We start from the raw sequence: 14,283 nt of genomic DNA, 5'->3' as shown, positions 1-14,283 counted from the left end.
AATGAATTGTGTACGGACTGCGTTACACAGCTTTTGAACTACGGAATGGTTACCGTTTTTCTGTCAATCATTGAAATTAATTTTGACATATTGACATGTTTGTTAGTATTGACTTCGACATAAAATTGCTTTAGATTATATGTTTGTTTCTCGCTGCGATACGATACGTGTGATATCAGCTTGCAAGCACAGCAGAAGTAGAAGGAAATAGAGGATTCACAAAAGTGTGTGAAAATTTGAAAGTCGGTAAAGAAAACCATTAAAAAATTTCGTGATATTCGTGAATACGAGGAAACTGCTTGCATCATCTGTTTGAAGTTGAATGTTTCATTGTTCGTGATGCTTTGCTAAAGTAACGGGTTGTTTCCAGTATATGCGGTTGTGATTACAGACCGTAAATGGGACTGCCCGATACTCTTTATGCTACCTTGATTACGATATGGACAGACAGGATTTGAAAAGTAATAACACACGGAGCTATCGAACAAAGAAACGAAAAAAAGCGATACGCAAATTTGTGGTGCACATTTGCCGCATCCTTATTCTAAGCAAATTCTCTAGTTTTGATGTCTTGAAGAAATAAGTGTATCTTTGGGGTATCGCAAATATCCAGAGACAAGGGAACAGCTCATGCGAGACGAAGCCAGTAACCCAGAGGCTTTCAAATTGGATTACTCGAAGATTTACAGTTCACCGAAAGCAACCGCGTACGAAAGAAACTGAAAAGTGGTTGAAGAGTACGAAGCACGACAGGAAGTAAAAACGCAACATACCTACTATCATAACAATAAAACACGAGCAAAACCGCAACTCAACCAGTAGCAGTGCGCAACCAATTACTAGAGACGAGCTAAACATGAAGGCAATTGAAGCCAAAATTGTCGTTTTGGGATCTCAAGGTGAGCGAGATTTTTCTATTTTAATCGTATACTGAATGTTGAAATTTGTTTTCGGCGAGAGCAGAAAATACTTTTTTTTAGAAATAGTTTTTGGAGACTACGAAGTTTCTCTTTGGAATGGTTCATTTGTAGGAAATACTATCTGTATGCCTTTAGAACGAATTGTTCAAGATCCCGCCGCTGCTTGTAATATTTTGAATCCTTTCAAATCTCAACGTAGAGCTCAACATGTCAATTCAACGGCATAACGGTTTTTTGCAACCCCAGATATCAAATGGCGGCTGGCACGTCATCGAATCTAATTTTTCGAATCTTATTATGTAGTGCACTTTTATGAAGTCGTATGACCTTCAACCATTTTTATCAGAGATATTTTATCAATTTTATCTTTATACAAATTAAAAACCTATATCTGATGCGCTCATTACTTTGGTTATCGGATCAGTGGATTTTTTTAGATGAGTCCAGTGAATTGGGTACACATGAAATGCATTTGATATACGACAGTTCGCATGAATCTTTCTTGTTTCTGTCTGGAGTTTTTAACGTCATTTGAGATTAGATTAGAAAAAAAAATGAATTAAATGCGGGTAAAATCATTGTTTGTCCTTCATTTTTTTACGTTTTAATTCTACTCATGGAAAAATAATCTGCATACGCTGTAATGGATGAAAAAAAAAATGGATTCAATGGATTTTTTTTAATAGGGTGGAGTTATTTACTTATATTTCTTGAGAATTTATATTGTGTGTTTCGTCACAAACGGTGAGGTATCAACATATTACATGTATTTTTTATTTTATTAAATGCAGGAAAATTTTGAATCAGGGATGACGCTCCAAAATCATTGTTGAAAGTTTATGCTAAATTCTTTGAAGTTGCACAATAATTTGTCCAGGTAGGGACTGCATATCATATTGCTGATTCAATTATTTATTTGTAAACTTACAGTTTATTCTTAAAACAAAGTCTAGAATTCTTGTTGATAAGAAGATATAAACGTTTTAAATACTTTTTTGCACTTTAGATATTCTTGCGCTCCTTGAAATTAAGATTCTTATTATAAACTAGCCCTAAGTATTCAACTTGATCAGACCAACTCAGGGCCACACCGTTCATATCAACAAAGTGATTATTGGTGGATTTGAGAAACGAAACTCTTGAAATATGAAGAAAAATAATTAGTTGTGTTTATGATGCATCAGGAGAAATTTTCCATGTCTGCTAATGAGACAGTCCACGCCACTTCCCAAATTGATGCTGATTGATCATTTCCGATTCCGTCGAATTCCACAGTTGTTCCTTTTCGATAAAATTCTCTATCTGAAAAAAAGATGAAATGGTGTCTTCATCAAAGTTGTAGGTAATAAAATTTCGGTTGAGGAAATATATATTAATGCAAAGCCTTGGTGCTACATTCCGATTCGGAACTTGACCTTCTGTTTATTTATACACAGAGGCATTCCATGGAAAATAAATAAAAATAAATTTTTTTTTAGGATGCCCTTTCCGATTTCGCTGAAACTTTGCACAGCTGTTCCCAGTTGATAAAGAGGTCATTCTACACTATCAGTACTTTATGTAGACTCACGGCTGCTGTTTCGGAAGAACCTATCCAAAAATGTGACTGATGAATAAAATATTTTGTATCAGAAAAACGACTTGTTTGATTGAACTGGGCCAAACATTCCCAATTGTCACAAAATCTAAAACATCGTAGAAAGTACCTTTTTAAAAAATCTATCGCATTGAAGACGACAATATGTACTACTATCTGTCAAAATTTGGTGAAAAACAAAAAAAGTTATGGACGTTTGAATATTTTATCATTTTCACTCAGAACTTATTTTTGATGATTTTTTTCTGTTGTTATAAACTATCGCTAAGAGCATGATACAAATCCAACCCGCTGTTTTTGTGGTATAATTAACTATTTAATCGATTATACTTGCCATGCTCTCATACCTACCTATATTATTTCTCGGCCAAATAGCAGCTATAACTACACGCAAAAGTTTAACTTAATTAATAAGTACACTAAAGTCGCTTTTCATGCGGGGGATACATGCCGCGTAAAAAAACCGCGTAAATTCCGGAATCCGCGTAAAAAACACGTAAATTCCGGAATTCGCGTAAAAAAAAAACTGCGTAAATTCCGGAATCCGCGTAAAAAAAACAGCGTTAATTCTGCATTCCGAGTGAAGGGAAACCGAAATCCGCGCAAAAAAATACTGCGTAAATTATGGAATCCGTGTAAAAAACCGCGTAAATTCCGGAATTCGCGTAAAAAACCGCGTAAATTCCGAAATCCGCGTAAAAAACCGCGTAAATGCCGGAATCCGCGTAAAAAAGCCGTAAAAAAATATTTTCTTTCGTGTAACAAATCTATTACTTTACAAGTAATAAAATTCTTCTCCTGTTGAGTAACAACCCTTACTGTCATATAATTTGCACATGTTGCAAGATCACGTGTATCTAATAATAACTGTTACAACTACTTGCAAAAGGTAAATGAAAAATTATCCTCATCTCCAGTCGATTTACAACACACACTGTCGTGACTTAAATGAATTAGATCGCTGCGTCAATACAAACACAGCAAATGATGTCTCGCTTACACATGAAACCGGCTCTTGCTTGTATGTTCCCCTGCAAAAATGTATAAAATTTCATTCATTCATTCCTGTATCAGAAAGTAAAATTAAAGCAAAATTGTATTCAAATTGTGATGACGCTCAAATATTCGATATAGTAAAAAAAGTGATGTAAATTTAGAGATATGGAAATATACATATCACATAGTGCTTAGAGTAGTGTATATGTCTTATCTTATTTTTCAGTTTGGCCATAGTACTTAATTTTGCTCGTCTTATTTTTAAAACCGTCTGATAGCGAGAATCTTTACTGAGTTACGCATATTAGATTTCAATAGGGCCAGTATCAAAATGATTGATTATGTTACAAAAACAGCGCGTTGGATTTGTATCATGCTCTTAGCGATAATTTATAACAATAACAGAAAAAAACACAAAAAAAAATTCTGAGTGAAAATGACAAAATATTCAAACGTACATAACTTTTTTGTTTTTTATTTGACCATCACCAAATTTTGACAGATAGTAATACAGATTGTCGTCGTCAATGTGTAAAAAAATTAGATTTTTTGAAGAGGTACTTTTTAAGATATTTTAAATTTTGTGACAATTTGGAATATTTGGCCCAGGAAAAAATATTTTTACAGAGTATATATTTTTTTTAGAATCGCAATTTTATAACCTACAATTTTGCCGAAGACACCATTTCAATCAAACAAGTCGTTTTTCTGCTACAAAATATTTCATTCATGAGTCACATTTTTGGATAGGCCCTTTTGCAGCAGCAGTTGTGAGTCTACATGAAGAACTTATAGTATAGAATGACCTCTTTATCAACTGGAAATAACTGTGCAAAGTTATTTTTATCTGGCTGATACTTAACACAGATGTTTCAATGGGCAAAAAATGTCGTTTTGTGCTAACGTATGCGTTAAAATAATGGACTTTTCTCGGATGGTGGTAGAAAAATAATTAAGACAGATAATTGAGTTTCATAAATTTTCTATGAAAGGCAATTGTGTTAGCTTACTTGCAAAAAAAATATACGATCTTGCGAACGGCCTTCTGGCAATTAACCGGAACATTCGCCATGGCTGACGAAAACATGCGTGTAGGCATGTTTTTTAATTCTTTTTTCGTTTAATTTATCAATTCCTCTTGAAATTTTGCGACAAATTATTGAAGTAAAACTTACGCTTCAGGCTTGCCAGAAATCCTCGACGAGACGCAACTTGGGAACGTTGGGCGGGCTCGCCAACTTGGGTACCACATCGACATTTAGCCGTTCCATCTCTTCAAACGATCGCCTCGAATAGTGAGCCGACTCCAGATCCGGCCAAAACACCGTGTCTTCGGCCTTCTAGTATTTTTTGGTGAACGACGCAACTTCCGGCAGGTACTTCGTACTAGAGATGGTCGAGTACGGGTATTTTTACCCGAAACCCGTACCCGACCCGTACCCGACGGGTTCGGGTCGGGTTTCGGGTAACGCCAAAAAATATTTTACGGGTTCGGGTCGGGTACGGGTAATTAAAAAACCAAGGCTTCGGGTTCGGGTCGGGTACGGGTTTGAAAAATAATCAATTGGTCGGGTACGGGTAATTCAATTTTCGTGCATTATGAGAATTTAATTTTTATCATTTCAAGCCTGGGTGTTTTCTTAATGTCGATAATCGGTAAGATCGGAGAAAAAATCGCACATCCTCACTCAACGAGAGATCGCCCAATACCTATCCTGACAGTTGTCGGCCGTCTATGCACCAAGGGAATGACATCATGCTATCGCTTTCTAATGTTAGAGTGAATAGTTCTTCCTGCAACGGTTTTGATTTAAATGGAATTTTTGTCGGGCTTTTTTCATAACTGTCAGGAAAACCGCGGAGCATTGCACAGTGGGGCGACTTAATACAAATGCTTGTCAAGTAAAAAAAGTGTCAATAAATACGACAAAATATGGTATTTACTTAATTTTGGGGTGCTGAACACGAATCTCCATTCCACTTTTTATTTGGGGACGTTCACAAAGCACGTGACTTAATTTCTCATGATTTTCCAGCACTTTTCCTCTCACTTTTTTATTAAACAGAATTATATGATCTTTAACCACAAGCAACGCCACAGGGCGTCCTCTTTACAAAAACAGATTACGTAGTTTTTGCACAACTCCTCAAATCAACCAAATTTCGCGAAAAAAAAATTGTTTTTATAAAAATTTAAACAATATTATATATTATAATAGGTAATAAAAACTAACTAAAAAATCAACTTTTTCTTCGAGGACAAAAAAACCAAGCTATCATTGAAGCTGCAGAGCGTTTTAAAGTAATGTTATTTTTTTTTTAAATATGTCATAAACATCAGTATGCCGAGCTTTGAAAAGTTATAAAAAAATCAAATTTTATGATATTGCACCCAAATTTTGAACTTAAGCACTTAAATGTTATATCAATAATAAAAAAAATATGAAACAGCTGACGTTTAAACATTTGTTTTGATGGCCAGCGCTTTCCCACTGTGCATTGAGATGTTTAGTACGAAACAAATATATAAAATTTGACAGCGATAGCATAGTCTTGGTTTGTACTGTGACCAAGGATGCCGCATGTGCAGAAATATCTGTTTTTTACCGATTTTTAGAATTTATCGATGACACCGAATCTATACTCAAAATAACAGGTTTTTGGCAAATGCAGTGAATTATCAAATTTTTCTCAAGTTATAAACTTTTGACCTTACAAAATTCGTTTGACCTTTTAATGAGTTTATAAAACTCGTCGTTTATTTTAAACTTTACTAGACATGCACTTTTCATAGTGGACCGATTCCTTATAGTGGACCACCCGCCTGACACTCTGGGTTCATTATCATTCGCACACTCGGTTCTAGCCTAACTCCGGCCATCAGCTCGAGAGACCACATATGACAATCAGTGCATAAAATGTGCGAGGTACCCAGGCATTTTGAAATAAAAAATTGAACAAAAATTCAGAACGGGTCGGGTACCGACAATTTCGGCGTTTTTTTCTATCGGGTACGGGTCGGGTACGGGTATTTGGAATAGATATTTTTCGGGTTCGGATCGGGTACGGGTATTTTAAACAAACCAGACTTCGGGTTCGGGTCGGGTACGGGTTTGAAAATTTTTGTTGAGTCGGGTACGGGTCGGGTACGGGTAACAAATTTCCCATACCCGACCATCTCTACTTAGTACTATAAATCCCCCCGTTTACGGCCAGTCCGGAGCGAAAGAAGAACAGCTTTGACATCCCCTTCTCGCTGATTGTCAGCCACAGCAGCACCGTCTTGGGGAACTTGGTGTGTGAAAGAAATTTCACCTTAGTGCTTACTTCTTTCCAGAGGCGACGCGTGACCAAGTGGGCCACCTGTTCAATCGACATTTGCAACATTAAAACAACAGTATTGGGATAACAGATTTTAAAAGTTTTATTTATCAACATTTATTTATATAACAAAGGAATCCTTCGGTTTACTTTTAACGCAAACTTGTCGATAATATCGTCGTAAAATAATGGCGTCAGCATCATCTCATGGAGTAAATCCTTCTCCACAGCCATCATCATAATACCAAATAATCGATTCTGCCCCGATTTAGACCGCAAATAATTTTTGATCCGTCGGAGAACCGAAAACGTTCGTTCGACGGACGCCGTTGTATTAGGCAATGTCAGTATCATTCTGGCCAGCCGAAGCGTTTCGGAGAAAGTTTGATGCAGGTTTTGTCCAAGGATAAACGACGCATACCCTTCCGGTTTTTCGTTACTTCTTCGTTATGCTTATTGCGGGCGATCTGCCGGCTATGGTCAAGTGCTTCGTCTATCCTCATTTGCCCGAACATCGATAAGGCAAGTGAATTGTTTATGTGATCTTTAGAGCTCGAATGCGTTTTAATTGACGCAGAAAGGTGATTCAGATCACTATATCCTTCCTTGCTCCAAACATTTTTTTCATTGGCGCTACGGAAAAGCAAACATGGCCAGCAGAAAAGTTTATTTAATTTCGCCGATCCACACAGCCATTGCTGGTCATACGATGACAAATTAAAGTTGCGGGACATAATTTTCCCCTTCAACTTATACGTGGATTTTAATTGTTCCATAGGTGGACGAGGAACCGGATGTCCAATAACTTTAATTTTTTCTTCCATGGTTCTGGCGGCAAACGGGCGCTTTAGAATTTGCTCAATAATGCAATGATCCATAACGTTGTCCATCTGGAAATCCACGCAAACAAACTCCAGTAGGTATATGGTAGTTTGTGATGATTAATTGAAATATAATATGATGAAGTAATTAAGCTTTACTCACCACGTATCGTTCCTTAAACGAGATTGAAATTTCACACAAGAAAGCAACAGAAATTTGAAAGATGGAGCAATGGTAGTCTTAGCCGTCACAAACAAATCAAAAGCAACCGTAACGTGAGCAGTCAAACATGTACTATACCGACTATACCATTCTAGTTACCATACTATGGTTCAAGTTATTGAATGAACAACATCGAGAAAAAAGGCTTGAATCGAAACCACACATCAACGAAAAAACACCACTACATCTACAATAACCATGAATGAATTTGTTCGATTTTTCATTTGTATCGCACTCAGCGCTGCGCGACACTTTTTTTCTCACGTGAAGAATAATGTCATCAATGAGGAAATACATGAAAACCCTTCGCTGCACTCTCGGCTTTGCATCGACCTGACGCTCGCTTGAGCGTTGAGAGCTGTGTACTCTCGCGGCCTCTCTCAAATTTCAATAAACGAACATCAAAGAATGGTGGGGGTCGGCGTCGGCGGTATCGTTTCCATCGGCTTGGTTCAACATAATTTTTGAACCGCAAATGTCATTTTTACGCAAGGCTGCGCATTAGTAGTGGTGCACGCTTTATGTACATAACTGGCTGCGTACGCTATAGTACTTCAAAATGCAGAGAAGTGTTTGAATGAATGCTAGTTCAGATAAATGATTTGAACAAACGGTAGTCATTACTGCTTATCTCGTTGTGTTGTGTTGTATTACGGGTGGGCTGTGTTGCGGGTGGGTTGAGTAGTGTAGAGTGTGTTTAGCCAGGTTATATTATACACGGTGGAGAAATAAATAGAAATTGAAATTGGTGGAAATAAATTGAAAATCAAAAAAATGTTCGAATGTTCGAAATAACATTAAGGTTACAAGAAAACTTAATGATGTCAGATCCATGCTACAAATGAGAAATAATTCGAGTAATTGTTCCGAAATTGTCTACCTGTCATATGAACAGGTTGAACAGGTGGACGAGACGCCTCTGCTTCTTTCGTGGTGGAAGTAAAAAACAAAGTGCCCTACCAGTCGTTGCCATCCAGGGTGAGACAGGTCTCGTCGTCCATCACCACCGCCACGTCGTGAATTGCCGGGAAAATCCCCCCCTGCCCGGAACGGTCCCCCTGCCCTTCCTGGCTACGCCTATGCTTGTTACAATATACTCATAAACGAACCCAAGTTTGAAGAACTGCGAGATTCTAAGAGATTGATGAAACGAAAACAGAAGACGAATATCTACGCGATCAAATAGTTTTCGCTATCCTCTGAAGTCTTACTTGCAGCAAAATTTTTTCGATCATACCAACCCATCCTGAAAAATGTCACTGTCGTTTGGCTCAAACTGTCAAATCCATAAAGTTTAGAGGATATGGAGTGTCTTGCCAAGGTAATCGTTTAATGTGCGTAAAAATGATCGAATTTCCGTTTGCTGAATATTGAGTTTTTATTATAACAAGTCTCATGGGAAACTGATGGCATGGGGTATTGGATTGTCGACAGGGTGACAGATTTCAGCGGCTTAAAACAACAAGATATACAACACCAGTGCGGCGAACGGAAATTTGGTCTAAATTAGCTGGTTCAAATCAGGTTTCGTTCCAAAAATAGACCACCGTTAAGATGCCCTTACATTTGATGGTCAAAATTATGTAAATTCCACATATTTTCTATGTGGTATATGGAAAACTTTGTGTGGTTAAAATCCATTTCTCTTTCAGTTTTAGGAAACTAATATAACTAGCTTTTAATTGTATGCGAACATACCATAACAGCTTTAGTTGGATTTTTTATGTTCCAAGATATTAAGAAAAACTGTTTTTTTTTTTAATTTCTGAAACAGGTAATTTTGGAGGCGTTTTTTAGCATGAACCATTGCATATATCAAGATTTCGTTCAGAAATTATATAGATTATATAGATCAAAAACTACAAAAACATGTGCTCAAAACTTCCTCCTCTATGGTTCCTGTATGAGAGCCATGTCCACCCCTTCTTTTTTGAACTTCATACACAAAACAGCGAATTTTTTTTTTACTTTACACAATTTTTTTACGCGATTTTCTTGAAATTACGGGATTCGTGACATGGGAAACATTTGTATAGAAACCAAGATACACACACATACATACACTTACATACATACATACACGTATGCAACACACATACACGCATACATACACACATACACACACACTTATCACAAAGCGAAAGATTTTGTCAAAACGACGCAATTATTTTTACTCGATTTGTTCAAAATTACGCGATTTTTTTTTACGCGCACGCATTTTTTTTGCGCGCACGCATCAATCGCGTAACAAGAGAATCCAGTGTACTACTGTCCATACACTGTAAAAAAATTTCACGTCGAAGTGAAGTGATTTGCTGTTGAATTCGCACTATTTGCCGAACATTTCAAAGTGAAGAGAAAATCCTTCGAAACATGTTAATGCAAAGAACGATGAAATCAAAAGCAAATCACTTGATTTTCTGTTGTTATGTTCATCTTTTTTGATATGCTTATGTTTGAAATTCGGAATGTTGGTCATTTGGATATTATCAGCTAATCACAATAAATTCAAAAGGTTTCTGTTTATTTTAGATTTTTCAATTTTATTTTATTCTAAGTTTTCAGTTTGATTACAAAATGACAACTGTCGCTGTGTCGGTGCATTCGATTCAGGATCTGTAGAAGAGCTGTTTTATTGTTATATTAATATCAAAGAATCAATAAAACTTACTTCCAAACAAATTTTTAATCTCTAGGAAAAATTCCGCCACCGTCATTATTTTTGTTTCGTTTTATGTTTTTGATGTTTATCAATTGTAATTGCAGCTGTAATTCAATTAATTTGAATAGTTGTGCAAATACAAGAGATATTCATTATAATATGATGGTGATTTTCATTGAACAGTTTTCAACGCAAGATCATTTCATTGGAAAGTGTTAATCATTGAGAAATCAACACTAAATCACTTCAATTTGCAGTGTGACGTGACGAATCGAGTCAAGTGCAAAAACACTCGAAGTAATCGTGGCATTTAATTACAGTGTACTATCCACGTTAACCGGAAGCCATGCAACTGAATAATCAATGATAAAGCAATATTGGTGTACAGCGGGGTTTTAGAGTGATAACCACAAAATTTACTGTTGAGAAATATTCTTTACATTTTTGGTGTGGCCGTTTTCTAAAAGATAAAAATGTAGGTACAATGTTCGCCTAGACTAGACTTTGCGCTTTTTCGGTGGGTGTGTCATTGATAAGTGTGGCGTTAGACGTTGCTTTCATTGAGCAGTTCCGGCTCGAATAATCGAAGCTTATCTACGTGTTGCGATTCTCAGCTTTCCTCCAAAGGCGTCTGTCAGATCACAAACAAATGTCACCTGCTTGTCGGAAGATCTTATCTTCTTTCATTTATATCTTAGTTCAGTATACACGTGTAAGCCGTTTATTGTCTGTGCTGAGAAAGTTCTGATAAGATTCCGTTGTCTAGGAATTGCCGGCTTCGATTGTTGTCTTTCTGCGACTGTACAAAGTATCTCTTTATTGACAAAGTGACATATTTGCGTAAGGCCAAAAATTACGTTTCGTAACACCCGGGTCATGTACCCAACTGCAAACGACGCACCTGGCAAACCTTTGGTCCTCTTGTGCACTTTTTTTCGTTCTCATAGCCTTGCCATGATAGAAATTTAATCCTCTAGGATTTCAGTTCTATTTTCATGAACAAACATCATCAGCAGCAGCATTCAGATGTAGTTCACTTGCGTTTACGCTGCCATTTGTCACTGCAGCTGCGATAATGAATATTTATCTATTGACATTGAAAAGCAGAGTTGTAATGTAAGAAGCAAAAAAAAAACGCGAGACGAATGATTTGTATTTGCAGGCACGATTGCTTTTTTTCTACCACGTTGCTCAGTTTATGCTTGCAAAATTGGCCAAACTGTGCTGTGTTGTATTGGCCAATCCACATCGATGATTTTGTCAATTTCCATCAGCTTCATTGTGGGTTAGCTGTAACATGGGGTACCAAACAGTGGAAAATTCTTCAATTTATTATCTTATTTTCTTTTTAAATTCATTTTCGGTTAACTTTTTTCAGATTTGGTTTAAATTCCAGTTCAATTTTATTGATGTGTAAGTTCTCGGAGCAGCAAACTACGGACATTGTTTCAGAGAAACATTGAAGACAATTTTTTATAGAACATAGTTTTTCGTTTACAAAATGTACCTACATAGGCGCAATTTAAAAAAAAAATTCCCAGTTTTATTTGTTTTGTTACGAAATTTGATAGTTCTTATTTTTATAATTACGAACACACAACATTGCTTTGAATACTACACATACGCTCATAACCGTGGTCCGTTGCTTAAACCATAAGCAGGCACATTGTAATCATGCGGAAAATATACACAAATGAAGCCGTGTTCACCAGAAGACAGAATCACAGCAAATATTTTGTGCTGAATAGAATCTGCGCAATCATTAGAGCATTCTGTATATTTCATCAGTTACGTAGAGTGTATTTTGAATGTTTAACTTTGTGTTGTGAATAACATCGTTCTCTATGAGCGCTGAACTTATGAGTATCATGAATAGGGGCAAGTAATATACAACTTCTAAAACCAGCACTGGCTAAAACAATTCATAGAGAAGCTCTTCTCTGTTCTGTCGAACAACTTCAAATGCATTTCTGTATTGTTATGCTCGATAATTGCACCGAAGAACCCTCTGCATCGTTCACAAAATTCATAAAAAGGAATTAGAGTTAGTGGAAAGGTACTGATTTATATCCACCAAGGTTGGTCGTGCGATATTTATAATACCTACGAGTACTCACACTTATTTAAATTTTACATTTTTTCTTTCAAAAGTCAAGTAATATTTTTTTTTATTTCTTTCAGGTGTGGGAAAAACTAGCCTTGTAGTCAGATATGTATCGAATCTGTACACGAAGGAAGTTTCGCCAACAATCGGTGCATCGTTCTTCACCTGTAAGGTTAATTTGGAAGATTTCAAGGTGAAAATGCAGGTACGTCGCTATTCACTCGTTGCGCTAGAAGTACCTGTATTAACTGCCTCGTATTATTTTCAAAGGTTTGGGACACTGCCGGCCAGGAGCGGTTCAAAGCGATGGCTCCCCTTTACTATCGGAATGCGAACGCTGCCTTGCTGGTTTTCGATCTAACGCAATACAACTCGTTTGTAGAAATCAAATCGTGGGTTCAGGAATTACAGCGCAATGTCCAGGAACCGATGGTTCTTTCTTTGGTAGGTAACAAACTTGACCTCGAAGAGAAACGGGCTGTATCGCGGGAGGAAGCGTGTCTGTATGCAACCTCGATTGGAGGAAACTACTTTGAAACTTCAGCACTGCAAGATCAGGTATGATCGAATTTAGTGACATGATGTGAACAAAGCTATGACAACTAAAATTTTCACAGGGAATAGAGCAAGTATTCATATCCATTGCGGTAGGATTAATCAAAATGTCCGGTGAGCAGATCTGTCCGTCGTTGAAACGATACGAGTCATCTGATTCACTTGTTTTGTCGGGATACACGAGTGGTAAGTACTTTATGCTAGTGATATCTGCTCATGCTGACGATGCGCTTTGTTGCAGGCATGAATGGAGTAGTGCAGATGGGCATACCTGTTGATTGCGATAATGTTCTTACAGACGGAACAGGTCGACTGGAGACGCCTTCCTGGAGCAGGGATCACATAGCTCATGCAGATGGTCAGCGTCCTGGCTGGTGTTGCTATTAGACGCGTAGCGGTAAGCGGAAAAAACTATCGGCTTCTCTTGTGATACTTCCCAAACCCACACGTGAATTAGTTGAACATCGAAAACAATTCGATTAAGACCTTTGTTAGTTTGTATATACACGTATCGTAATAGGAAGCGACTTATAGCTATTATATCAGAGTTAACCCAAAGTATTGCCGGACGCTTCGAGTTTTGTCACACATTTGATAGGTATTAGCAGTAGGGCTTCGCATGCTACATTTCGTCGCATTCTGAAACGCTTCATGACAAAACCGATCTCTAAGAAATGACACGTTTTTCAGCTGCCAAGCCCAGTTCACAGTATATTGTTTCCCGAGTTTACATCAGCACTTTATCATATACATACAACCATTTAATTTATATTGATATTCATAAAAGAGAGTCAATTTTTCCTAGATAAGATAACAAGCAAGTTGTGGTTGAACTTCTGAGAAGCTTGAACATTGATGATATTTTGATAATTTTTAGTGTATTGTGTACATTTTTTTCTTCCGAAAATATTCCTGGTTGGAGAGGCTTTGCTTTTGAAAAATATTTCGGAAATATGAATGATTTATTGAGTAATTGAATATCTATCATTGAATAAGACAGATGCTTTTCTGAAATAGTGAAACAATTGAAAAAAAAAAGAAAAAAAAAGTTGGCTGAGAATTTTTTCAGTGCTCTAATATCTTT

General features: G+C 36.9%; 1 protein-coding gene across 2 annotated transcripts; it reads left to right on the top strand.

Moving 5' to 3' along the window:
- Positions 1–90: 90 nt before the first annotated feature.
- On the top strand, positions 91–14,075 carry LOC129724229 (uncharacterized). Of its 2 annotated transcripts, none has more exons than XM_055678945.1 (5): positions 91–899; positions 12,722–12,849; positions 12,915–13,202; positions 13,262–13,385; positions 13,498–14,075. In XM_055678945.1, the coding sequence occupies exons 1-5, from the start codon at positions 857–859 to the stop codon at positions 13,584–13,586; spliced, it is 672 nt and encodes a 223-aa protein (XP_055534920.1). In that variant the 5' UTR covers positions 91–856; the 3' UTR covers positions 13,587–14,075. The 2 variants fall into 2 exon arrangements, with proteins under 2 accessions (XP_055534920.1, XP_055534919.1); XM_055678944.1 differs by having other exon boundaries at positions 13,441–14,075.
- Positions 14,076–14,283: the final 208 nt, after the last annotated feature.

Source organism: Wyeomyia smithii, chromosome 2 (assembly GCF_029784165.1).
Source record: "Wyeomyia smithii strain HCP4-BCI-WySm-NY-G18 chromosome 2, ASM2978416v1, whole genome shotgun sequence".
Taxonomy (NCBI): Eukaryota; Metazoa; Arthropoda; class Insecta; order Diptera; family Culicidae; genus Wyeomyia; species Wyeomyia smithii.
Note: the sequence above shows the minus strand (reverse complement) of the source record. Positions and strands in the feature narration are given on the sequence as shown.